General features: G+C 42.9%; 1 protein-coding gene across 1 annotated transcript; it reads left to right on the plus strand.

The window, feature by feature from the left end:
- On the plus strand, nt 1-27440 carry SYCP2L (synaptonemal complex protein 2 like). Its single transcript, XM_075140702.1, has 32 exons — nt 1-36; nt 1350-1374; nt 2384-2469; nt 2603-2691; nt 2792-2826; nt 3590-3732; nt 4187-4239; nt 4605-4650; nt 5445-5537; nt 5627-5687; nt 6109-6257; nt 7106-7166; nt 10088-10200; nt 10634-10703; nt 10865-10910; nt 11546-11589; nt 12614-12704; nt 14296-14344; nt 15504-15559; nt 16165-16219; nt 16768-16924; nt 18001-18050; nt 19166-19259; nt 19703-19794; nt 19960-20023; nt 21722-21853; nt 23032-23156; nt 23797-23891; nt 25375-25474; nt 25555-25613; nt 26096-26165; nt 27381-27440. Exons 1-32 carry the CDS (start codon nt 1-3, stop codon nt 27438-27440), a joined length of 2499 nt encoding a protein of 832 aa, XP_074996803.1.
- Nucleotides 27441-27668: the final 228 nt, after the last annotated feature.

Here is a 27668-nt window from a genome sequence, read left to right on the forward strand (position 1 = left end):
ATGTTACTTCTGGAAGACTTCTTTGACTCTGCGTTGGTATGTACATACATTAAGGGGGCAGAAGGGTTGCCTTTATTGGATAAGAAAGCCATTGTTCACAAACAGCTTTCTGCTAAAAAATAAATAGTTACGCGGACCTTGTGCTCTTAGGACTGAGCCTGGGAGGCAGCTCAGGTGGCGGGGACGGGCAGTGCCCAGCAGCCTGCTCTGGGCTGGTGTTAGGCTGAGGTTTGATGCACCTGGGAGAAGCTACTGTGGGGCTGCACAGGGCTGCAGCTTTTCTCATTTTCTAATGTGAAGCCAAGTGTTTGTTTTTGCAGGAAAATGTGCAAGAAGTTCTGACACATTTTGTAAACAAAAGCTTTTGTGCTAAAGCCCTTGCTTAAATACCCAAGTTACCGCACTGAGCTGCATCTTACGTGCAAATGCGTTTGCTGAGGTGGTCTTGGCAATTTGTTCCTACGGTGTTTGAAATGGCTGATTTACTTTTAAAGAATAATCTGAACTGCTTACAATTCTCATTTAGGTTTCTATTTTAGATATTCATAACTTTAAAGGTATTGGAGGCCCAGTGATGTAAATTTTCAGTAGGAAGAATGCTTTTTAGCTTCTTTCCCCAAGCTGTTTCCCCAGTCTTGCCTGTAGCTTACTGGAACTGTGTCACTTTGTGCCTCAGAATTTATTTGAATACTTATGACTCTTTTTTGGAGACTTGATAAAAGATATTTGAGCAAAATAAAATTTTCTTCTTTTCTACTAACCACATTGAAATTATATGAGATAATTTATAAATTATTTATTTGTCAAAATTTGATTTCTTTGTCTCCCTGGTCCATTTCTTCCATATGCTTTCACTGTGGAGGATGAAGTGTTGTTTTATTTGTGTTGTGGTTTTTTTTTTAATTATTATTTTTAATTTTTCTCAATGGACTTTAACACTCTTCAGGTACCATATGTTATGATATCTAGTACTGTAGTGTGTAAACATAAAATGTGTTTTTACATAGGCCCATATGTGCAATAAAAGTAATGAAGCGATGGCACGATGGGGGTTTTCCAGGGAACCTGAGGGCGCTGCCTCTCGAGTGCTGCTGAAATCCCAGGGGGAAGCGGGCGCTTCGCTCCCTTTACCCTCCCTGCATAATGCCAACCTGTATGATCAGGGTTACCATACGTGATATACCTGTATCAGGTGGCACTGCTTTTCCTGATGTGGGTACAGTAACGTTTTATATTATTTTAGCCCCTGAGAGGTGTGACAGTGGGGGCATAAGTGCCTCAGCACTGTGAGTACTGCTGTTCTTGGGTTGTGGTGTGTTAACGAAGGCTTCCTTTACTTTTTCCATCAGGTGATTTGCAGGTGTAGTAATGAAGGTCAGTGTTGTTTTTCCTTCCATTCCTTGACATCCTGAATCTCAGTCTCGGGAGCACATTTCTTAATTCTGCTTGAACTCTACCCCCTTTCTCTTCTCCCTTCCACTCCCTGCCTCCCCCTCCTCCTCCCTGTAATGTTTTCATTAAATCCTCCTGATAATTTCCCTCCAGTTAACTTTCATTAACATTTACATCAGAGCACAAAACCTTTTACTGTTTCTTTTTGTTTACTTGTTTTGAATATGCTGAAAAAAATAATCTAGCTGCGGTATCTTGTTTAAATAGTCGACATCAAGTATTTCACTTGGTCAGGGTAAGTGGTGCTTCTGAAAGGATTTGAAGCTAGACAGTCTGCTCTTGCACATCTATTCCTAGTGGCTTCAGGTGTTATTCCCTTGCTGAAGGCAACCACCTCCACGGAATAACATGGTAACTCCTTCAGCCATCCTAACCAGGCGGAGTGATGTCTGTCTGTCTCTTATTTGTTTCAGCAGCAAGATTTTGTCTGTGGCTGCAGCTGGCTTTCCATTAGGGCAGGGGAGCAGGTGCTTTCAGAAAGAGCAAGTATCTGTGTGCCCAGACATCCAGGCTCACAAGTCATGTAAAAACGAAGCATTACATTCCGGGCTGGGTCCTTGTAGCTTATTCTAGTGGGAGCAGAGTGGGCACGAGCGTCTTCTAGTTAATACTCCAGTGGTTTGCTCTGTTGACTTTGTCAAAAGCTGTATATTACGGATTTATCTGTTGCAGTTAGTAAGTAGCTTCTCCTTTCTGTACCTATTTAAATAGTTACCCAGGTCAGCAGTTAAAGTATCTGGAGCTTTTTTTACAGAGAAGCTACAAGTTCCCTTTTCTGTTTAGGATTAGATAGTTGTAAGTTTTGTTTAAAACTGAATCCCCACCTGGGATATTTTTACTCCTTCAACACCACAAACTGTAGTTGCTTCAACTATCTTTTATACGGAGACCAGCTCATTGCTAGCTGTAACCTTTCAAATTATTTTTCCAGGGAAGAAAGAGCTGGTGAATTTATTTTTACCTGAACTAGGGCATCTAGTGACAGAGGCAAATATTTGCTGCGCTCTGCGGCAGGAGGTAAGACTCGTACTAGGAGAAGAAAATACAGATGCATGCACACACAAGTGTGTGTAATTAGATTAAAAATGTGCAAAATATGTTACTGAGTTCTTTCACTTCTTGTCCTGCCCCTTCCTCTGCGGGGGCAAAGGCTTTGAGGACTCTCAACTCTATACTTGACAGTGTCTCACGGGAGGAGAGAAAGAAATTCCCTCTGTCTGAAGAGATGTGCTCGCTCACGTAAGCGGTTTTCCCCCCAGCTCCTGTAGCTAACACCGTCTTCCCTGCAACAAGAGTTACAGTTATTTCCATTTTAACTCATTGCATTATGTTGTTTCAGGAAAGACCTTGCAAAAACTATACTGGAGGTTGGTGGTAAGAAGTACTTAGTGGTTATTCTTATGAAGCTGGGGTTCTCTGGCTTTACTTTATCTGCTTATTTGTTACAGATGAATTATAATTTAAATCACTTCCTTGTAGGTAGTTGATTCTGGGGGAGGAAAATCACATGGTACTTTAAGAAAATATTAATCAAAAATTGTTAGATGCAACAATGCATTAGTTCTTTCTGGTTAGTATTAGTAATTCGTATTAACTAATAAGAAAAGCTGAACTGATATATGTGTAGGAAGGTAATTAGATCAGCTTTATGTATGTGTTTACAAAATATTCTTGCTGTTAGTCTTTAAAAAATAGATTTTAACTACTTTGCCACAATGTGGACAACTTCAGTTAATAAGGTTTATAGCTTCTTGAGTGAAATCTTGTTTGTTTTCTCCTAGCAATAACACTTTCTTGGGCATTACCATGGTATGTGAAATGTAACTTAATTGTAGTGAGTTAGTGATGAGACTTTGCTCTCATCCTCTCCCTGATCCTCAGGAACATCTCCCGACGCACACACGTGTGTCATGGTTAGCAGTGCTCTGCACCTCGACCTCGCTGAGCCGGGGGAGCTGAGGATGCTGGAGGTAACGCTTTTGGCTGTTACCCTCCGCTTTTTTCCTAGGTGAAACTGAAGCTATCCATCCCATTTGATGGATATGACTGTATAGTATATTTGTGCAAGAGTAGCAATGCTATAACCCTCTGTTATGCTGGGGGAGATATTTATCCTGTGCTTATGTTTACCATGTAGATTATGACCTTCAGGTTGCCCTTTCAGAAGCACTTTGTAGGTTAATGACAAAAAAATGGAGGGATGACCTTGTTCACCACTGGTTTGAAGATAACTATCTTGCTGAAGCTTTCAAAGAGATCAAGGATAGAGAATTTGAGACGGTGAGGGTCCTTATTTTGCAAACAACATACTTGACAAGTCTGTATAGGGGCTAGTTTTGTTTGAGTTCAGTCAGGATGTCCTTGTAAGAAGTTCCTACAAAACTGATTTTATAAATATACAAAGTTAGTTAGTTATTTGTGAATGGTGGTGTTTTGTTTTGTTTTTTTTTTTTTTAATTTGGCAAATATAAAATGGCATATTGCTAAAATAGCTTTTATTTCCAGGTTGTTTTACTTCTGAACCATAAATAAGTTAATTTTTGTGGTTTATATTTGGAGGCTTGCTGGTCATAAGTTGGGTCGAACCACTTGTAGTAACTTCAGTGTTTCTTCCCCAGTGGCCTTTGGCCAATTAAAAGCTTATAATTGGAGTAGAGGTTACACAGCCCAATAGAATAACTTTTTGCAAAGGAAATGTAGCCTGTTTTTTAATAAGATGTCATTTGTCTTGAAGGACTGCAGAAAATTTCTTAACCAGCTAAATGAAAGGCTTGGGGATGAAAGAAGGTAAGCTGTGAACCAACAGACTAAACGGATGCAGGAAGGGAAAACTAGGATTGTAAACTGACTTGGGTTATATTAAAAACAAACAAACAAAAAAAAGAATTCACATCACATGTAAATAATGAAGTTCTTCTTAAGAAAGAGATTTTATTCATTTTAATGGTGGTTCTTTTGAAAGTAAATTCAATAAAGACAATGCATGACCACTAAAAGACTATATTCTCTAAGCTTCTCCAAGCTTAATTTACTTCTAGGAATTTATGGATTCTTTTTTGAAAAATAAGATTAATAACCTATCTGAAAGATTTTCTTTCATAAAGTTGGACTCTGATGTTGAATGTATCATGCGAAGTCTGCTTTTCTTCCAGAGTCTATTCATTTCCTTGCATATCTGCTTTTGCTGACATGAACGAGGTAATAGTCCTTAACACTGTGATGCCCTCCCTACAGTGTTACTGCTGTTAAAATGTTACTTTCTGTGGTATATGGTTCCCCCCCCTCCTTGTTTTGTATTGGAGAGCTTAATTTTCTGGAGTGTAGAGTGTAACCTTCTATTCTAGTTCGAAACTTTGCTTATTTGTCACTTAACTCCCAACTTACTGCTGCTGACTTTGCTTTTGTATCAGCCAAATGATAGAGGCAGCGCTTCTCTTCATGGTGATGACAGAAGGGAGACCTCTAAAAAGAAACAGGAGGACAGGACAACTCTGATTCTGCCGGCAGAGCTGCTCCCAGACTGCTAGAAAACAAGATTAGCCTGATGCCTGTGCAGGAGAGGTCATAGTTGCAGTTATAGATTCTGCAGATTGCTTTACTGGTCTTTAAGTAAACCTATTTGTGACACCGTTCCTGACAGCTGTATTGAATCAAAACCAAGTCGATGGAAGCCGGTTCCACTGCTTCCGCTTACTTCAAGCGCTCAGAAACACAGAAAACTTTCACAAACTCTCTCCGGCCACAGACATGCGAGCGTTTGCGTATTGCCTTTCCCTTGGCTGGTGTAGAGGGGTGTCTGACTTCATGGGTATGGGTGGGTGAGCGGTAGGCTGGCAACTCACTGGTGGATCCCAATTCTTATTTCTGTAAGGCATGCACAGGTGTACACACATCCACTTTTTCCAATTTCGTCTTGTTAAAGAAAACTGAGAATGAGACAGCAGTTGTGGGGTTTTTCTGGGAATGGCAGCACTGCTCTTGTGCTTCCCCAGGTGAAGAAGCCATCAGATGAGAAGCTGGAGGAGTTCTGGATCGACTTCAACACCGGCAGCCAGAGTGTGACTTTCTACGTGGACAGTAACGAGGTAACAGCAAAGCCCACGTGGCCTTGGGTTAGCCTAACGCAGCGGCTGCTCGCTCAGCCCTTCTGATGTGGTGGCTTTGGTTTTCAAAGGGTGCTCTTTGGGACTCTGTGAGGCTGTCGAAAGAAGCAGTCAGCAGTTACAGCCTGAAGGGTAAGATTTTCCAACCAGCGTTATCCTCCGTTTGGCTGTGGGTCCACAAGACGCATGGAGCCAACCTAAAATCTCACCATCACCAAAGAGAGTTCCTGTGTCTTCTCCCCCCTCCCTCTTGTGCCCTTTTGATGGTCACCTTGCCCAGCTCTGCTTGTGGACTCTCTGTGGGCCTGTTTAGCACAATAACTTGCCCTCCCTACCCAAGCAGGACATGGCGAGGGGTCAGTTTGTAGATGTGCTAGGTAATAGCGTAATCATCTTGATCCAATGAGAAAGAAATGAACATAGTAACTGGAAATGCATGGGCAAGATGTAAAAGAGACTGTTTTAGAAACACCCACACACTTATTCAAATGTTTTTGGGGTGGTAGACTGAATGTCTTGCTCTAAAACAGATTTAACTGCTTTTTTTACGCAGAGGATGATGGAAAAAAGATTGTTAAAATTTACATGAAGATTCCTGCTACTCTTAACAAAATGGAAGCAACGAAAATCAAAATATCTTTCAGTGCTGAGTTTGAAATCTTAAGTATACTTAGAAAAGTCCTGGGAGATGAAAAAATGATGGTAAGCTCTTAGTATGAGTTTTCTTTTCTTTTTTAAACTATATTTTACTTGGTATACACTGGGCAAAAACATGCAGCGTTTTTTTTGGTTTGGGTTTTTTTTTTCATGTCTGTTTATTATATATCTGTCTTCCCCTTGAGGATTTGTGACTCTCCATGTAGATGTTCTTAGCTTTGGCCTGAAAGAGAGATTAGAGACTTTAGGAAAGAAGTTTCAGGGGACTTCAATTTATGGTTTAGAAGCTGGAAGTTTAAACTGGTTTGTTAATCAATTCAGTGTTGTATGATTACTTTTGGTGAGTTTCTGAAGTAGGAAATAAAGCCTATGGCATTTAATTGCATAACTTGAAGGATAAACATTTTCTTAATTAGCTCAAAGTGTTACATTGCACAGGATGAGCAAATTGTGACATGAGAACCTGGAGAACAGAAAAGGGATGCTGCAAGACACAAATCTTAGATTGACTTTGTAGATAGTACTTCCAGATTACAAGTAGAGTACTTTTAAAACCTCAATTTTTTAATAAGCTAATGTAAAAACACAGGGGATGTGTTTAATTTTTTTTTTGGTAAATGTTAATATGGTTAATTTTTTTATACTTGTGATTCATCCACAGACCATGAGGTTTGCAGAAGACCTTACATGACAGTAAATAGCCATAGTATAGCCGCTGTCGCTTATCCTTGCAGGAGCTGAGACATTTCCAAATGGTTAACTCAGCTAGCATCCAATGACTTGTTGCTGGCGATTAACAACTATTAGTCATGTTATTAAATAGCTGACTTTATTAGATAAATATTCTACTTTTTTTAAGGTCACTTTCACATGAGATTAATTCACACCTACAGATAAATGTGGCTGAAAAGGAGTCTGTCCATGCTGGGAAGCAAGCCAGGCAGAATGAAACAGGTGATTTTTAAATTATTATTTTATTTTATGAAATTTAAATGGTCTAGTTTTAAAATTAGTGTCTTCACTTGCAGTCCACAGCTTGCAGTTAACCACATTTAAAAAAAAACAAAAACCAAACCAAACAAACAAACCCACCAAAACAAAAAAACACCACACACACAAAAAGCAACCCCCAAGCTCAGTTTTCTGCTGTTCATATCTCATGAACTTGGTAACTGGTATTCATGGAGTCCCTCTAGCCCAGGGAGCGAGGATGAGGCGCCACGGCCATGTGCTGCTGGGATTGCATGGGCAGGGGAACAGCTCACGGAGGCTGGATCTGTGTGCTGGCAGGTAGCCCGGCAAGGCACATCTCTGCTGCTGGCAGACCTCTGACATGCAAAGGGTGTGCAGTGGTGTTTCCCCCCCTGCAGGTGCAGTGGGATGCACCTATCTCTCCTCCCTTGCTTGCCCTATGCATGGTTCCTGGTTTGGCTGCGCTGTGCTGGTGCCTGTGGGAGACTCCCTGCAGGAAGGGACAGTGGCATCTGTGTGCCCATGGAAGCACGGGTCCTCTGATGGACCAGTGCTTGCACCTTGGCACTTAATGCGCTCTCCTCTGTGTAGTGGTGCAGCCTCTACCAAGGCTTCCTGCAGGGAGGCGACTTCTGTTTCTTTCTGACAATGTGACGTGATAGAGAATCGTAGAATACTAAAGGAAGGGACCTTTAAAGGTCTTCTAGTCAAACCCCCCTGCTATGAGCAGGGACATCTTCAACTAGATCAGGTTGCTCAGAGCCCCGTCCAACCTGACCTCGAATGTTTGCAGGGATGGGGCACCTACCACCTCTCTGGGCAACCTGTGCCAGTGTTTCACCACCCTCATTGTAAAAAATTTCTTTCTTATAGCTAGTCTGAATCTACCCTCTTTTAGTTTAAAAACCATTCCCCCTTGTCCTGTCGCAACAAGCCCTGCTAAAAAGTCTGTCCCCATCTTTCTTATAAGCCCCTTTAAGTACTGAAAGGCCGCAATAAGGTCTTCCCGAAGCCTTCTCTTCTCTAGGCTGAACAACCCCAGGTCTCTCAGCCTTTCTTCACAGGAGAGGCGTTCCATCCCCCTGATCATTTTTGTGGCCCTTCTCTGGACCCGCTCCAACAGGTCCATGTCTTTCTTGTGCTGAGGGTTCCAGAGCTGCACACAGTACTCCAGGTGGGGTCTCCCCAGAGCAGAGTAGAGGGGCAGAATCACCTCCTGATGCTCTGGAGATGCCTGGTGCTGTTGTGGAAGTGCAGCTGAAGGAGCAGAAATGCTCACCTACAGCTCCTGTTTGTAGAGAGAGAGATTCGCAGCGGCACAGCTCCTCTCTGCAGGAGGTAACCTGCTGCCATACGCAGGGGCGTTGCGAGTGCTGCTGTAAAACGCAGTGTCGCAGGGCTGTCTCTGCATGTGCCCCAACTACAAACGTAGCTGTGTGCCTTAAGGTAGGAAAGGCTCTTAGCTGCACCTGGAATAGCCATTATTTCCTTCTGCTCACCAGCCTACAGCCACTGCTTTGTATTTCTTTGAATTGGGCACGTTGAATTTTCCGTGATCCAATGGTGTCATTTCCCCTGCTGCTGGTGAACATCTCCTGCAAGATGTTTCCTTCCAGGATCATTGGGCTGAGTTTAATTTTGTTACAAATACGATAGATGTCGAGGGAACATGGAGCCTGAAGTACAGGTGTGACACGTGAGTGCCTGACCCAAAGGAAGGTCCAAGCCCAGCAATGGTCTGAGGGGAAGAGAAAGTAGCTCCTTCCTTTCCTTCTACCCTGCTCTGAAGTTCTTCTGTAAATCCCCACCAAGGCTGTGACCCACAGTTTGAAGAAAAGCTGCTTTCAGCACAAAAACAAGGCACGCATGATCAAAATCAGTCTTAAACAGGAAATGCTTCCTCAGTTCAATTTCAGTATCAAATTATTTGGGAGGTGGCTTTTTTCCATGTAGTGATCTTTTCTCTTTGAAGGCTGGGGTATGTCCTTGCTGCAAGATTGGCTGTACTTCAGTTTTTAAAGTGATTTTTTTTGTGTGTGGATTATTCCTTGGGGTAACTTGCTTAACAGGTCTTTCCAGGTCTTCTAAGACAATGAACTTGCAGCTCTCTTTCTACTGCTACCACCCACCATCTCAGAAAATGAATCACAAGTTTGAAGAGCCCTTAAGTTAGGTAGCATTCTTTCTGTGCCTGTGTTAAAAGCAAATTTTTTACTTTCCTCTTAGTTACTGTACATTTCAGATTCCTCCAGGTGAATACCTGAAAGAGCTACTTCCAGCTCTAGATGTCTGAGACCGGTAACTTCTTTGGTAGTTCTTCCCATTTCCCCCAGTTACAGCCCAAAATGAGCTAGAATGGAAGTCCTCCAGATTTTGGAGGTGCAGGTGAGGGAGAAGCTCCTTCATCAGTGTCCACAATGAAGCATACACAGAAGTACAAGGTGGGCTCTACTACTTGGAGCAATCAAGGAGTACAAAGGGCAGAAGGTAGTTAATCTGTAATGAAACAGCTTTTGCAGTGGCTGGTAGAGATTCAGTGCAGGGAAACAGAGGTGGTGGAAGGTCCCGCTGGTCTGTTGCTTTAGCCAAACACAAAGGGTTGTTCCACGTCTTCCAGAGCTAAGAGTCAAGGTAGCAATAAGATGATGAAATTGTACATCCTCATACAGTATGAGGGGCTTAGAAAGGGGTGGGCTCAAGATGCTGTTTATTTAGCGTTGCAGTTCTGCACTGGGTAGTTTGGAGATGCCTGATGTTTTTGTTCTATTAAACATAATCTTGAGATGTTTGTGCCTAATAAGTTGTACTGTTATGCTTTTATGCAAGTGTGTAAGAATGGAAAGGGTGTGTGTATGCGTGTTCAGTCACTGCAATGACTTTCTCACGCCATTGCTGTTCCGCAGTGCTATCGGAGCCCAGTAATCCACAGAGAGGGAAAGATCCGTCAAACTCTGAAAACACAGAGACTCTATCAGACAACTTAGCCTCTCAGCACAGCCAGCAGTTAACAGACACTGTAGCAGTAAGTGTTTGGTGTATGGTGAAACAGTCTCTGTGCCCCTTTTCCCCCTCCTCCAGTCTGCTTTTTTATAGCAGACTTCTTCAAAGAAAACTAGTTTGTATCCAGACCCAACGATGTTTTCAAACTCCATCTTTTATTGGTGGGAAGTCAGCCCAAACATTTGCCTCCAGAGCTGCAATTTTGGCAAAACTGCTTTAAAAAGAAAGATGCAATTTTATTCCCTCTTATAAGGGAATGCCAGGATGCTCCTAGTAAGAAGCTCATAGTGTCACTTATATGCAGCCTAAAATGTTTTTATGTGTGGCTAATGATGAACCTGTCATCCAGCTGTTGCCACAGGCTAGCACTGAAAATCTGTTCCTAAAAAAACCCCACTACTTTATTGGTCATATGTACGCTCTGTTCATGGTTTCATGTCTCCGAGCAGAAAATGGTTAACTCTGGTGTCACCGTGATTACAGTGAGCCAGCAGACTGACGTGGAAGATGCTAACCAAGGCTCAGGTCAGGCATGGCTCCCTTCAGTTTCTTAAGTCTGACCCAGTTAAGTGTCACCCAGGTGACGTGGTGAAGGCTTTTGTGGGCCTTACAGCAAAAGCAGATAAAGCGTTTAATAGTAGCTCCAGAGGGTGAAGCTGTAGTTTCCTTGCCTCCTTCAGCAAAAAAGTCCAAAACTCCATCTCCAAGGACGAAAGCTAAGCCTAGGTGAGTGTCTTGCAGACAAAAAGTTGCAAGGTGGGTTTTTTTCTGGTTTTGTCTTTTTGTTTTCCCTCCCCTGGGGTTTTAATGTATGTGATTGAGGCTTCTTCCATCAATTACTAAATGGAAAAAGATTCAGTTTTGCCACCCCGGCTAGCAAGGCTGCTTGCCCAGAGTTACAGTACTTTAGAATTGCAGAATGGTGATGTTTGGTTACTGGCTTGGCTGCTACTTTGGTGTGACTTTTCTCTCTCATCATTGATTTAATCCAAATACAAGATGAGCATACGGCTGTATTACAGAGAGTTCAACTTCAGCTGTGTAACTACAGCTCACCAGATATGTAGCTATTCGTAATGAGGACCATGACTTTTGTGAAAGATCATGTGAATTTGAGTTCACCTTGGCATTGTAATACCTTTTTTTCAGAGCTTTGCAGGACAGCATTTCTTATAGTTAACAAGTTGGACTTCTGTAGAGCTACTGATTAGCTTTCTACCCTACACAATTTTTAAACCACTGCTTTGATGCTGATTGGTGCAAGTTTTTTTCCCTCTTAGTACTTCACAAACTGACTCTTTGAGTTTTAAATGAACAGCCCCTCAGCACTGCATTCCTCTCATGTGTCCTCTCATCCCCAGTGAGAAGCCCCTGGAAGAAGAACCCATGAAGGATTCAACACCAAGGGTATGTTTGCCTTGAGGCCCACCTGAGTGAAGAGACATGGGGCAGGGAAGAAATGCTCTGGTGGAGTTGCAGAAGAAAGCTAGGATGGGTTGACCCACTCTGGCCCTTAAGCGGTGTCCTGAGCCCATGTAGTGTCGTATCTGATGTAACGTGCCGTTTAGCACCAGGAGTGATCTGCAGAGGCAACAGCGGCCAACCTCGTTCTAGCGTGGCGCAACCAAGTAATTCAAGCTCAACTGTTTATTCGGTGTATGTTCCCCTGGCAGCGGTGTGCTGTGCTTGTGTCCAGGAGCACAGCGTGTGGGCAACCAGCCTGGCCCTGTGTGGGACAACCTCGTGTGTCACAAGATTTATGTGTGGTCTGCAAGAGCAAAGCTTTACTTCCTGAAGGGAAGCAAGTCTTGGAAGTCTATGGACATATTTATTCAGTTTTGTATCTGAGCTCTAATGATCCTCCCACACTAGATCTGTGTCTGTACTCCTGGCATAGGAGCTTGCAACCTGGGTAAATTAACAAGAAGTAACTGAGCCATTTGTAGTTGTGTTTCTTTAGACAACTTGAGCACTTGGAAATTTCTATTAATGTGTCCAGGTACAAAAAAATTAGTCTATGCACTACACGAGAGAAATTAAATTCCCAAAACAATATTTTTCATTTGTAGTAGGTACTTAGCTTACATAAGAATTCACATTTTAGACTTGTTCTTAGGTTTACATTTCCAGGTACTAGTTTTAGATTTTTTTTTTTTTTAATTATTTTTTAACTGACAGTTTAAAGTTTCTGTAACGCTTGCCCACTGCACAATGAATTCAAAGCTTTTGAACTACTTCTTTCTGTATCCTCACGCCCTTGGCCCCCCAGTTTCAGCTCTGGGAATCCCATACTTTCCGGTAGGAAGAACTGCAGGAAACAGTTGCACCTGGACAGTTGTTGCAATAGGAGAAACAAGTTCCCTGGCATGCCTTATCTCTGCTTTTAGCAGGCTCTAGGATAAGAACATGACTTTGTGTATTGTGGTTTTAAATCCTGAAACCCTTTTCTTTTCAGAAGGACGTTACCTCGGAAAAGAGAAACAGAAAAACAAGTTTGGCCAAGCAGAGGACCGAAAGCAGGTATGACACACGAGCCCTGTGCCCACGCAGGGACTGGTGTACCAGGTGATTTTAGACCATTTCTAGCACTAATGAGGGGACGGTGTGCCCACGGGGTGGGCTGTCTGAACAGAACAGACAGCAAAACAAGCAGGAGGCTATGAAGAGTCATAACTTGTCTCAGTGGGAACCTTTGGGTCCCCAAAGCAATAAAGACTTCAGAAGCTAACTCTAGTCTGCCAAAAATGCCCTCACCTCTGTGATACTATGTCACATTGGTTTTTCCATTTTTCCTCACCCAACCGTAATCCTCCCATCCTCCAGTGAGTTGAGTTATGAGTGGCAGCTTCTTTCATAAATACCTAAGCTTTTTTGGATATTGTCCCTGTTCTTTGGCATCGTGTGTCCTAGAGTTTCAGGACGGTCTCCTTCTCAGTTTGTCCCCTTCTCTCACACCCATGCATCGATCTGCTCATGTTCAAAGCTAGCAGCACTGGGGGCAGAAGCACTCGAGGATTTGATGGCCGTATGCAGTCTGCGGCACTGGAAGTCTGTCTTGTTGCACCTCCTCCTGCGCTCTCTGCTAAGTGTTGTGTGCAAGTTACTGTCTGCTGCTGGGCAGGAGAGCAAATGAACCGTACGCGAGGATCTCTGCTGTTGTTCTGGCTGTTCCAGGGCTTCCTTGGGTGTCCTGCTTCAGTCTACTGACTCTTAGCTTAAAAAAAACTCCAAGTGTTTAGATGAAATTTTTGATTGATTGTAGATAAGAATGGGAAACCTTGATGCAGGACTTCATCGTTACTACAAGTTCTGTGTTTTAAGGCCAAATAAACTGATGCCGCAAATACCAGTCGTAAAACAGGAGCAGCAGTGTAGAAGCTAGAGGTGGAGAAGAACTTCTTAGTTTGGTCATTCTGCTCCCTCTAGTGTTTCATCTGAAAATGAGCGTTTCTTCCCTTCAGGAAGCTTTAACGAGGAACTCAGTTCTTCAGTCTTCCTATTCTTTCCCTAGTAAGAAGGGGAGGGTGTACTGTATGTTGAGCAATAATTGTAGGATTTGTTAAATAGTTACGATTTGGAGAAAGAAATAAAGGTACAGTTAAGTTTAAATGTTGAAAGACATGACAACAAAATCTAGATGCATATAGAGAAGTGATTAGAGAACAAACATTAGGTGTTAGAATTTTCAAGAGGGAATTAAATGGATTTTATTTCTCTTAAATGCTTCTGAAATTATCTTTCCATTCATGATTTCTTCCTACTACGTACTACTATTGGTGATGTGGGAACAAAATATCCACCACATAAACAGGGATAGGCTAACTTCTGAATATTTCTCTTAAAATTAAAAAATTTACAATTGAAAGAGTGAGAATCAAGACAGACAATAATAGAGACCAGGCAGGAAAAGAACAAGTAGTATTTTTAGAAGCTGAGAAAACAGCATTTTTAGGCATATAAAGTATGCAAGTGTTTACTGTACAATGGTGTTCATAGGGGAGGGGGGGTGGAAACAAACTACGTTATCCCCCCCCCCCCGTATTCTTAATGAAGTTCTATAGGGTGACTCTTCACAATTGTATTTCAATGCCACATATATGTTGTCTTGCAGGAAGGAAATCTATGACTTTGAAAACTCGGACTCTGCAAGTCATGAAAAGGTAAAGTTGAGACAGAAGCTGTTAGGAGATGCGTGAAGGTCCCAGCTCAGCAGAGTAGTAACTTGAAGCAGGGGATATCTCTTACTGCAGAAATGCAGTAAGGATGGACACACTGTTATAGCAAAACAGACAACTGGGAATCTGAGGTTCCTGTATTTCTGTATGGTGCTATACATGGACATATTTTTTTGGGGTGGGGAGAGCACTCATCACTACTTGAATCTTGAGGTGGGTACTATATGATAAAACCAACTGCAATAGGAATTTGAGCTGTTGCTTGAGTGAGGCTGGAGGATATCTTTGTGATTGAAGGCCAACCTCTGTTTGTGTTTTATGAATACTGAAAGCAGATTGCTGCGCATCCTTCACTTTGTACTCCTAGGCTAAACCAGAAGAGACTGAAATCTGTTTTGAGCCGCACTTGGCACGTTGGGAATCCCTGGTTAAAGCTGGTCATTGCAAAACTTTGTTGGAAATTCAGCTTGACCTATATGTGCGGACTGTTAGAAAAATTGGATAAAAATGAGTCACTCTGCTCTGAAACTTTGACCAGCGCGGGTTTTCCCAGGAAGCTGAAAACTTGCTCCTGATGGCTTCTGTCAAGGGGGCTTCACCGTACAGACTCTTTGGCTTTCAGCCTCTTCCCTGGTGCAGGTGCTGTCACTGCTGCCTGTTAATTCGGAGGCGATGGGTGCTTAATGGGACACCCCAAATTGCTGTTATAAATTGGACACCGTCCAGTCCTTGCTACTGCCACTGGGTGTCAGCATAAAACCCTGCTGCATGGTACCCGGCCCAGCGTCCCAGCAGCCCTCTCCCAAGGCTGTCCAGGTACCGTGCGCTGCATTTACAGCACGCTGCTACTAGCAGTGTTAGTGCTTAAAATGACGTTTCTCATGACGTTATGGCTTAAAATAAGCGTTATTCACAAAGCAAGGAAAAGAGAAAGTAACTCCATTTAAGACGACAAATGTTTGTCTATTACAATTTATGACACTGTTCCAATCAACAAATCCCACTCCATTAAAAAAGTTCAATTTCCATGCTGGACTCGTAATCCATTCCTCCTCTAGCCCTTTTGAGTCCTGATACATTTTAATTTTGTAGATTATTTTACGGGGTAATTGAACTCTAAGACAAATACCTGCTTCTGTTTTAGGTCACTGAAGCTAAAGGAAAGATTCTTGGCCAGAAAGTCTCTTCACAAAATCAGAGGTACAGGATTATACATGCACCATCCATGAACATCTTGCTCTGTGAAAGAAGAGTTCATTGACTTAGTTAAGCTGTTTTAAGTTGGGATCAGAAAGGCTCTGTGATGTTTCTAGTAAAATAGTTTCTTGCTTAGCTACCGCAGTATCTGTGGATGTTATCAATACTAATATTTAAACAGTACCTGAGAGAGAGAATAATGAGTCCTGTCCACTTTGACAATAAGACGACCTTAACTCTTAAACATCCCCCTTCCCTAATCATATACTTAAATTACTGATTTAATTTTTGAAAAATGCTTAAACCCTTTGCCTTGCTTTGGCCACCTCCAGTTATAGCAAGCTGCCAGGGACTTGCCACCTCTAAGTATGTAGCCCATTTTTTCTTTTAAAGGTGCTAATTTCCAGGTATCCCCAGATTGCAACTTTCAGAAACCAACCAAAGAAGAAAACCTTGGCTACTGACTGCACATTAACAGTTCAGTTCTCCTGCTGATCTCCTAAGGAGCTCCCTGCCATTGCTATTTGGCTGTGCCGCTTCTGCACTGCTGTGATGTGCTGTTGCAGCGTCTGCTAGTCTAACTCTGGTCTTTATGGGTTACTTGGCAGGAGTTATGAAATAGGAAACAAGAACGAGGAATCAAACAAGCTTGAGAGAAGGCCGGTAGGTCGTCTGTGCTTTTTCATCCCTAGAGCCTTTGGTTGCTGTGTATATCCACCTGTACGAATTGGTTGCACCCTTAAAGAGGTTGAAGTTTAAGGCTTACCCAGCACGGAGGTGGAGGGATGCGAGTCTGGGAGCCTCAAAATAGCCTGCTTAGGGTACACCAGGACTGCCAGACCAGCGAGTGAATATCTGTGTTCGTTTTATCTTTCTTGCTGGACTCTTGGCTGCAGCTGAGGCACGCTGAGGCTTTCCTCCTTGCGAGAGCTTTTTATCTGGACGCAGGAGGGAGGGAGAGATGAGGATGGAGGATGTTGCAAAGCCTTTGCAAAGGGCAAGCACCTGCCTTTCAGTGTTTTTATGCTGCTGGTTTTGTAGTTAACTGTTGCTGTTCTGGCAGATTTCACAGCTTAAAATACTTTAGCTATTGCACTGTGGGGAGGAAGAAATGGAATAATTTGGTGGTAAATGAAGGGGAACAGCTGGGGGCCTTCTGGGTGGATGGAGGGAGCTGACTGAGCAGGACTCACTCTTGATAGTGTCTTTAGTCCCATTACAGGAAACATCTTTTCTCTGAAAGCAATAATGAAAATACAAGCACTGGTCAGAGTGAAAAAAGCTGGATCCTTGACTCTCAGAAAAGGCCATTGCCAAAATCTCTTGACTATACCCGAAAAAGACCCAGGGTGAGAAGTAAATTAAAAGGTAAGCTTGGTCCCCTGTTGACACTTGGCTATGCATGACATACTGTACTGCAGATAAGGAAATAGCTGATGATGGTTTGAGAAGGAGGAGGATTTGGCTGAGTCCTGAAGTGAGTAGGAGAGAGCAAGCTGGAGGCAGGCAATGAGGGGTGCCCATGGAGGAGGTGCATCATGCATCCTTGTGCTCAAAGAACAGGGCTTCTGTCCCCTTCCCTCCAGTGAATGTACTGAGGTTCAAACATCCAGGTAGAAATTGGGCACCTAAATGTCTGTGTGGGTGCAGTCCTCTGTGTAATGGGGCTTGAAGAGCCCATGGGTGCTGAGCTGATGGCTGTTTTGGTGCTCTTGAACACAAGAGGAGGAAGAAGATATCTTTGGAGCTGCCATACCTCCCCCCTACAACTTTCCCTCCTCATGTCTCCAGAAATACAGTTGACTGGGCAATAAACCTTGAAAAACTGTACAGTTTGCTGACCATGGCATGCTGCTTCCCTATTTATATGCTGAGAGGCTAATTGTTCTCTGAGTGATGTGATAAACTCTGATAGCATCCTCTGCTCAGTCCTGACCAACAGCAAACCTCCCCTGTGGCTGCGCTCCATGGCTGTGGCGGCTGGGACTTCCAAATTCAAACTAAATTGCCCTGAAAGAGTTGGAATGTCTCTGTCCTTCTCATGGAGGATGAGCCTTGCTGAGGTAGCTGTTGGTTTCTGTAGGGAGGAAAGAGCAAAAGAAAGTTGAGGGAGAAATTATGCTTTATGCTGTGTTTCGTGGGAGTTGTTCTCAGGCCAGTGCCAGCCCACGTGTCCTGACTGGGACTTGAGGGCCATCAGACAAGCTGCTGAGCCTGCCCTTTTTTTGGCAACTGCTCTGGATGCAGTGAGTTGCATATGTTTGCATCCTTTAGAAGCTTTGTTAGAAAGGATTTTGAAGCTTAATGCAAGTGTTGTGATTTTTTTCTTGTAAATGCCTAGAAAACCAAACTCAAAACTGGATTATTTAGCTCTGATGCAAATCTTAACTGGGTAAGGCATGCAATTACGTTGTCAGTAACCAGGTAAGCTTTTCTCCTTGCAGTGCTTCCAGTGTCTTCTGCAAGTAGTGGCAGTGACTACCAGACAAAGAAGGTAAGGAGGTGTCATGCTTAGGTGCCTCAGATTTAAAAATATTACGTATGCAAAACGTGTACAAATGAGTGGGAATTAAATAAACTGGTCTTATCTTTCTTCTCAAATGTTCTGATGGACAAATTTTCCAGTGTTGCTGAGACTGTGTTAGTCTACTAGAGGCTGGGGAAAGAAGGAGGTCTTAGGAAAATGCATGAAACTTCATAGAAACAACTGTGCCCTAAGCAAGTTCTTCTACAACTGTAATATTTACCTGTGATAGAGGAAAATTGGGCAGGAATTGGCATGCTTGGTGTTACACCTGCCTTGGCTGATGCGGGTGTCACTCTAACAGGAACGAATTTGGCTCTAGGGGTGTGCCAAGAGCTAGAGCTGCCTATCCAAATACCTGCAGAAATCCCAGCTGGGTCCTACCAGGCTGTGTCCCCATGCTGTCCTCTGCCCTGTCCTGCCAGCCGGTGCCTTGGGAAAGCTCATGTTCTCCTCTGTGTTTTGCTGGCAATTTTCAGGGCTTTTATTCCAAGTCCTATGCTCACACTGAGTCCTGGTTCATGCACCGTCCTTTTCCACTTTCAACTATAGCTTTGGGAAAACTAACCATGGATTATGCTGACGGAGGAATTAGTGGATCAGACATACATCAAGCAAAATAAAATACAGTTTAGCAATGCCAGACTTTTCCAGCGCCCAGCCGTTAAGTGCTGTGTATCAAATGTTTTGGAAAGGTCCCCACATAAATACAGAAAGCTTGGGAAAAAACTCTCCAGAACTGGTAGTTGCATTAAAAGCTTTTATTTTCCACCAGAAACCTTTTCTTTTCTCTCTTGACTAAAATGCTTTGATTCTGCTTATGAAAAACTTCATCCACTGTACAACTTTAATGGCTAAAGGGAGAATTTATGCATACATTGAACTTCACGGTGCAGATCTCCTTCAGTGTTGGAGAGAGCTATTAGTATGTTAGGCATATTTCAAGTGTATCTCTGTTCTTTGTGTTTAAAACCAAAACCCTGCCCGCCCCCCCCCCAAAAAAAAAAAACTAATCAACCCAAAACCCTACTTCTGTAGTAATGTTTAAATAAAATACATGCTTAGACTTGGTTTTGTTTTATCAGGAAGCATCAAGGCGAAGAGCTCAAAAGGAGATGCTAAGGAAAAAAAGCACATCCAGCTCCAAGGGAGATGATTTACCTACAGTGGATCTTGCTGGTATTTCTTCTTTATTCTTCTCCAATGCATTAGAAAAGTTATTTTGTGTGGTGTGTGTTTTTTAGGCATGGGTTGTTTTTTTATTTTTTTTTTTATTTTGCCTTTTTCCTTCACGTTTTCTTCATAAGCATTCTGCCTTGTGATATTTCTTGTAATGGCTATGAGGGCTGGATATTGTTTGTAGATAAAGTCTCTTGAGCAGAGAAAACATTAGCTGGAGCTAATGAGAGCTGAAGGAATGAACTTAACTGGCAGCCAGAAATAAAACAGCCTTTGGACTGTGTTTGAGCCACTGTCTCTTCACTACGTGAAGAGATAAAGGAGATGGTGGTGTGTTGTTTTGGTTTTTTTTTTCCCCCTGCGTATATCATTAAATTGAGGTTTCTAGTCAATACAGGATTCAACCTCTATTGCCTGTGTTGCTTGGCTGATCTCTTGCGCAGATGAAACGCTCTCAGAGGAGCTCGAAATGGGTCCGCTATCACTTGATGCGTCTGCCAAGGGCTATTCCAGTGATGAGGAGAAGGCCACGCAGGTGCAGTACGCAGCCCTTAAACTCCTCCTAATCTGCTGCCAGGCTACTTCTCATCTAAAACCAATGCATCACGTCGCTTTGCTTCCTATAACAAGACAGGTCCCTGGCAGCTTGTCTGCAGTGCAGGATGGGTACCTTCTTACTTTGTTGTCCTTCTCTCCTTAGAAGTTTTATGATGCATCTGGCAAATTGTCAAGAGAAGAAGAAAGTTTTGAGCGGAAGGACTCAGGTTTGTCAGTCTTGATAATATGGAAGAGCTGTTTAAAAAGTAGAATGGGGTGTTGATGGAGTTGTCATTTTCTTTCAAAGGCAAGTAGGCACTGAGCTTTTTGATATTTGAAGGATACTTTTTGCATATCTTCCATTTCTCTGTTTTGTGTATCGTGACAGGCTATGGCAAGATGCTTTTATACACATTCCCGAGTTCATCATTAACTCTTAAATCCTGTCCTTGATCACAGGGGAACGCTACTAGTGTAGCTATTAATAGCTGGGGATTTACAAACCCAGTGACCCAAGAGAAAATATGTGAAATAAAAGAAGCCTGAAAACTAATTTTTAATGACTTGAAAGTGCAGTGCAACTTCATTTTAAAAAATAAGCATCTCTGAAAGTTGTTGACTTTCTTTATACCTAAGAATATAGATGTAGACCATTGTTATAAGCATTTGGTAAATGGTGACAGCTACTGCTGTAGCTTTTTTTAGGTAAGTGACATTTAAGGACCTTTCTTTAATGAAACAGAACTTGTACAAACTGATACAAAATTGTGGCACAGTCTCTTTGTGATTGGAAACAACTGAACTTCAAGAAAATCGAGCAGCAATGGGCTGACTTCATCCTAATATTCCCAATGCTGATGTAGTTCTGAGAGACACTGTCATAAAGTTACTGTTGTGACTATGAGCCAAGTCACTGAAGCCTTGGTCTCAGACAAAAGCATTCCCTTTCTCGTGAGCTGGTTGTGTTCATGTTCCCGATGTCTCTTACCTGTTCAGCATTTGCAGAATATACTTCGCTGCACCAACATATCTGCTTAATTTTGGGGGAAGATATGTGCTGATGACTTAGTTTTTATCCCTGTTTGACATACAGTCTTACAGCAGGAGAGGAGTTGATACCATGCGAAGGCCAGAAGTAGGCTTATGTTCAGAAATTTCGGGTGTGGTCTGTGACTGCATTTGAACACTTGCTCCATGAACCCTAAATCTACTTCAGTGTGGTCCGACTGTCCCCCTTGTCCTGGGCTCCGCCACCTTCCTGCTTTCTGCCCCATGGAGACTCCAGAGAGGTGGTTGGTCAGAGACACCTCACTGAGCTCAGAAAAGTGGACAGTGAGACAAAGGGATGATTTTTTTTTTTGCAAGTTTTCCTTAAAATATGGGCTGCAGCCGCCCTCACTGTGTTCCTAAGGGTTTTCCTGTGTTAAAAGTAACTGTATGGCAACTCTAGTGAAGCTGCAGAAAAGAAGGCTTTTATGGGTGTGAACAGTTTTTCTCTCTCCTATGTATTTATGCAATTTTTTTTTTAAGCAGCAGCTGAAATTAGCTCAGGAGCAAATGAGCATAAACAGATTGTGAGCTTGGGCTGGAAAAGAGGAGGAGAAGAAGCTGGGCAAGAGTGTTTTTTCTGGTTAGAATAGTGGGCCAAGTAATGAAGGTGTCTTTCAGATGGAGATATGGTAGCTCTCCAGTTATCTGCATAGCACTAGGCAGTCTAGTTGCCTGCTTTTGTGAAGGAAGAGACTTGCTGGTGAAGTCTTGTCCTGTCCTGTCAGTGTGATGCCAGACCCTAAAATGAAGTTGCCTGCTTTTCTGCAGGATTGGTAGTTCCAGCGGTGGTTTTTGCTTGAGTAGCTGGTATTACTGCCACGTACCTCCTGCAAAAGAACAGGTCTGTTCTGAAACATCATCTGTTCTCTTTCTAGATATATTCAGCGGCACTGTCATAAAAAAGCCTAAATTTTCCAGTTGGGAAACAAGTCATTTGTCCTCTGACACTTCCTATAAACCAAGGGAACTTTTTGATTCGGTAGAGAAGGAAGCAGAGATCCAAACAGGTAAAGTCAGGTTGGCAATTAAGGTGAAGTGTTTAAATGCTTTCAGTTTTTCTTTTTTGATGCTAGAAATCATAGTCACGTGGAAGCTTGAAGAGAGATGTATGTAGCGAGGATATCTTCTCCAAAAGTCAAAATGTATCAGAAGGCATGTATTGCAGCACTGCCATTGGACACCAGATATGTAGGGGTGTGAATGAGGAAATTTGGGTTCCCCAACCACAATCCACTCGGGAAGCTGCTCAATGATGCCAGCACTTTATAGTCTTTCTGAATAGTGATTGTCTAGAGCTATTAAAAAAAGAAAACTGAAAAAAGCATGCAGATAATGGACAAAGTAACTGCAAAACACTGCTAACTCCGAACAGAAGGGGGTTAGGCTTTCCTTGCGATGAATAAGTAGAAGACAGGAAAACAGTGGCCTGACTCTGTGCTGTGCTTTTGCCTCATTATCTGTAAATATGTTGCTCTTTGCGTTTGGTTAGTACCGTGTCTCTTCTTCCATGCTGCTTTCTAACAAGTCTTTCTGAATGCGTTTTGGGGCAGTTTCATAGAATCATAGAATCATTTAGGTTGGAAAAGATCTTTAAGATTGAGTCCAGCTGTTAACCTAGCACTGCCAAGCCTACCATTAAACCATGTCCCTAAGCGCCACATCTACATGTCTCAAATACCTCCAGGGATGGTGACTCAACCACTTCCCTGCGCAGCCTCTTCCAATGCTTGACATCCCTTCTGGTGAAGAAATTTTTCCTAATATCCAATCTAAACCTCCCATGGCGCAACTTGAGGCCATTTCCCCTTGTCGTATTGCTTGTCACTTGGGAGAAGATACTAACACCCACCTCGCTACACCTTCCTTTGAGGTAGTTGTCAAGAGAGATGAGGTCTTCCCTGAGTCTCCTTTTCCCCAGACTAAGCAACCCCATTTCCCTGATCTGCTCCTCATACATCAGCGTCCTTTAGCTTTCTGTCCCAATGCTTCCTACCACCTCGGTAACGCATCGCGCTGCTATTGGCATTTCCCTCCTATTTGTGAGCTCTAGAAGAGCAAGACTCAAATTTGAGCTCTCTAACAAATGTTGTTGTTCACATGAATGACGAGCCCTTCAGTAGCATGAGGGTTTATATTCCAATAAGCCCTCCAGCACAGTACTAACTGGGCATACGCTTTCTCCTAGGTCAGGAAATGGATGATGGCGTGGATGATGCATTTTTTTCCAAGATGCTGCGTGAAGACTTCAGTGATTCAGGGGTGATTACTGCATTTGAAAGCTTTATCAGCCAACTAAAGAAATTGTTCTGGGTAATGTGCACTCTCTTAACATGTGCGCCGTGTGTGGCATTTTCTCATAGTAAATGAAATTACCTTTTTATCACCAGGGGAGTTGGTGTAAATGTCCCATCTGTATTTTGTGCCCAAGAGCAGATTTGTACTGGATCAGCACTTTGTATTGTGCAACCATGATTTTTTTTTTTTTTTGAGTTGGTGTTAGGTGTTCACACTAAATTTTTAGCACTAATCCTTGAATCAAGACTGGAGGTGGTTGCATTTACAAATCAGTTATGATTAAAATGTACAGTTTGCATTAATGCTGGTCTGAAGTGGTGCCAGAAAAGACCTGGTTTTGTGCAGTTAAGTGTGTTGGAGTACTGGTGAAGTTTGCTTCTTTGCTGGCTGGATAGCATGACCTTGACCTGAAGTCTCATGGGTTACATAGAGGTCTGTTGGTGTAACTAGTGTGATTGAACGAAATCAGTTCATATTTGCAGTACCCTGCCTACGTGTCATCTCACTTCAGTTTAAATTTGACTTAAGATGGTTTCCGCTAAGCTGAAAGGCAGCCCACAGAAGGGTTTGCCTTCCAGGGAAAGGTTTTGCAAGCTAGTCTTCTAGGTTTTGGCTTGGGCTGTTGCCCATCCCTAACAGCATGTCCTGTGGTTAGTCCCGGTACAAAAGGATGGAGACCAGCGCGCAGAACGCCCTGAGGACTTCGGAGAAGAACGTGTCCGCCCTGCTGAACCAGATACATGAGTGCAGGTAAGCTGTCTGCTGCTGACTGAAAACAGTTTCAACTTTGTGTAAATTTTGATATAAAAAGAAATGTCTCTTTGTAAGTGTCTCTTTGTAAGTGAACCTGACAGCAAGCTACTGTGCTCATTGTGGTTTGTAAGGTAAAATAGTTTGTGTGTGTCTCTCTTTTCCTTTTCTGTAAGAAGAGTTTCAGAAGCGTAACTCCTGTGATTTATCCTGCTTTGCCTGTAAGGGGAGAGTGGATGGATTAATGCAAAGCAAGCTTGAGTTAACAGCAGTTGATGAAGCAGTCCTTAGACTGTCTTCTGATTGTCATCAGCATTCACAAATCTGTTTAAAAACCCTCTTGTTGCACTTAGTAACTTCTGTTTCTACATGTTTTAAGAAAGAAGCCAGAGTCTGATTTACTTAATGAAGTGGGGGAGAAGAAAAGTAAGGGGTCTGTTACAGACCCATTTCCATAGATTGTTTCCATGTGCATGAAACAAATGCCAGCTAATGGACTTTACATGCACTCACCAGATAGGGCTTTAAGCAGGTAATTTTGCTTTATGGGTTGTCAAATTTCTCAGATAGGAGCTAAGTAAAAAAAATCAATTATAATAGTTATGGATTTGTTATAAAAGAAATACAAGCACAGCCTGAGATACGAGTAAGTCTATCAGGCCTACATATCCAGTTTGCAAGATTTAGATCAAACGTAGTACGAAATAACAGCCTTTAAAGTGCAAAATCCCTGGTATCAATAGGCTCTCTCTCTATGAGCAGAATTTGCTTGTCATTAAGGTACATGGAGAAGTTCGCGTTCCAAAAACAACACCAGGGAAAGTTTTGGGTTGGAAGATAAGAGTTTGATGGCAGTGAGCTGCTGCCATTCTTTGATGTTATTAACTAAGTTACCCGGAGTCAACCAGAGCCACAGGATAGTGGGGACACAGCTGTGCCAAATCTGTCCCACCCTAGAAGGGTAGTTTCTAAAGTCACCATCAGATGATGGCTTGGCATCCCACTGCCAGGGGAAGGGTGGCAAACCCAAACTAATAAGGGTGTTGCTGGTTAAGCTTTAGAAATCACTGGCATCCTGTGGCAACACCGTATATGTATATCAAACCCATGGTAGGAAAACCCATCAGAGGTTATTTATGCCAAGATGTCATCTTCAGCTTGGGAAACCTCTGCTGAAGTTTCGTGGAGGCTGGAAGAGTATGCAGGGCAAGTATTGCACTGGGAACCCTGTTGTATGCTCTGTCCTGGGCCTCTGTTACTGGCTGCTATTTGAGACAGGCTATTTAGCTAAACTCATCTTCAGTTTGACCTGGTACAGCTATTCATGTGCTCTGTGACGTACCTGAGAACAAAACTGCCCCATGTGGTTCTGCAAGGATGTTTGCTTCTGTCTAAAGGGCAGGTTTGGAGGTGAAGGGGTTGTCGTCTGCCTTGTGCTACTGCACGTTAAAGTGTCAAACTTGTTTCTGTTCTCCAACACTAGGCTGAGTAAGCTGGAGACCTTCCAGAAGATTGTTGTTGAAGAGCTTGCCAGTCTTGAGAAGGAAACTCAAATCTTGGCAAACATGGAGAAGGACGCAGTGGTGTGTATGACTTCTTGTGTGCCAGCCCGCGGAGGCACCCCTTCCCAAGTAATGGGGGTTTCCTTTGGGGGTCTTTTTAGGACTTCTGGAACGCGCAGTTGCTCAAACTGAATTCTTTCTGCAATCAGCAAAAGCAAAGGTATGTCTCTACCAGCTGTTCTGCATGCTCACAAGTCTTCTGATCATCAAAGAGGGCACTAGTTAGCCTGGTGGTACCCTCACTGATATATCGGGAAGTATTCTGAACCCAGTATAGCATCTCCACTTAGTGTCCATTGATGGAGCCTTTGCAGCCTCGTCAGGGTTTTGAATTGGGACTAGGGTGCAATGAGGGACTCTCTGCATGGAAAGTTGTGCAGGACAGGCACATACCTCAAGAGACCTATACCAGGATCTGGAACAAGGTGCACCCTCTGGTCACGTCTGTATCTAGGGGCCAGAGAAGGTGGAAGGAGGCGATCATTTCCTGTATAAAAGATACTGTTGGTGCAAATGCTGGGCAAAAAGCTGCAAAAAGGGGAATCCTCAGGTTCATTTTTATTAGTAAATATCTCTCTTCAAGTTTCATCAGTGAGTACTAACGCTTCACAGACAAACTAGCCAAGCTCACTTTTCTTCCAGAATTCAGTCTGTTGACTCGGCCCTGGGTGAAACAGCAAAGAGTTTTGCCGACACCATCCAGAATACAACGGTATGTGCAGTATGCAAGCAGCTCTGTACGGGTGGTGGGCTCTGAGCTGTGGCCTGGCTGATAAGTGTTGGGAGTGAGAAAATGAAATTGAAGTCCTGGGAGGGGAAACCTTTGGTTAGCTGATCTGTGGGGCTGGTTCTTTGTGGGACCCCCGGTCCTGATGCATGGAAAGCTTCGAGAAAGCAGTGTTTGCCCTGCTAGGGACTAGGGAAAATGCACTTGCCTAAGGGAAAGGGTAAGGACAAGGATCATCTGGTAGCAATGCTTCTCCTGGGTTCATATCTCAGGGATTCCTTCATCCCGAGGCCGGTTTCTGTGTAGTTAGTGACCCTTAATGCAGTTCTCTTCTCTCACTTTGTCCCACTTGCCCTTGGAGTTGTGTGTCCGTGACATCCTGTGGCTAGGAGCTCTGCAGCCTAACAACACCTTGCATGCTTTCTGATGCTTTTTGGGTCTGGCAACATCTAGCCTTGATGCCTCCAAGTTTGATTTCTAAAAAACAAATTTATTCACTTACCTTGTATTCCAGTTAAATATTCTGTTTAAGTTCTTAAACTCTTCAGAGTCTGATCACTAACTTACACCCCCATTTTAATGGAGTATTCAGCTTAATCTACAAATTAACTTTGATACAATGCTTAGTTTCCATCTTGTCCATTTTGCTACTGCTGCTGTTCCAGCTTTTATGTGTAGACCTGATGGCTTTGGGGGCTTAGCATTCCTGCAATAAGACTGATGGATTACTATGATGTTTGTGATGCCATGTGTCTGCACTGCACAGAGCTGAAGAAAGCTCCCTGTGTTGAAGAAACAACCATGCCTGTGGTCGCCACAGTAGACTGGGCCTGGGATTTTAGAAAAGATGCTGAAAACCAGGAGCTTGTTTCTTTTAGCTGTTAAAGCTGGAATCCTGAGCCTTTCCACTGGGAAAAGTTTCCGTTATGAGCACTGAGTTGCTTAGGGACACAGGCCTTTCCCTTACCAGGGGTGCTCCTGATGAAGGACACCTTTAAAGAAGGGCAGGGCTGAGGAAGGAGCAATCGTATCATGGGAGCTGCTCATCCTGCAGCACCTTGTTCCAGGGTGGGTGCTGGAGAACTAAAAGCTGAATCTAAATGTGCTTCTAGGATCTCTGCAGTTTCTTTTCTTATGCAAAATAAATGTTTGTATAAACTTTTGAAATTTTTTTCATTATCTTTTTTTCCTTCTCTACAGTATGAACGCCCAATGAAGGAGGCAGTAGAAAACAACGTGTTTATTGTTCCTTCTGACTAGAAAACCCCTGAATTCATTAGAGCTCTTAACATTTGAGTACCTTATGCAGCATAGAGAGGACAGTCTTGTGAAGGATGTTCATCTATTTTAAATGGAAATTAAAAAAAAAGGGGAGGAAAATAATATTGATTTTGAGCCTTTTTTTGCTTAAAAAGAATATATACTGCTGAGTGATCCAGTTTTGACCCCTGGGTTGATAGCATCAAGTTTTTCTGCAAAATTGCAAGA

This window comes from Calonectris borealis, chromosome 2 (assembly GCF_964195595.1).
Source record: "Calonectris borealis chromosome 2, bCalBor7.hap1.2, whole genome shotgun sequence".
Lineage (NCBI taxonomy): Eukaryota > Metazoa > Chordata > Aves > Procellariiformes > Procellariidae > Calonectris > Calonectris borealis.

Excerpts from the sequence above, each read along its gene's own strand:
- SYCP2L (XM_075140702.1), top strand. The coding sequence starts at position 1 with ATGTTACTTCTGGAAGACTTCTTTGACTCTGCGTTG. Across the intron at positions 10,704-10,864 it reads CGTGGAAGATGCTAACCAAG|CAAAAAAGTCCAAAACTCCA; the intron begins GCTCAGGTCAGG and ends TGCCTCCTTCAG. Across the intron at positions 25,475-25,554 it reads ACATGGAGAAGGACGCAGTG|GACTTCTGGAACGCGCAGTT; the intron begins GTGTGTATGACT and ends GGGTCTTTTTAG.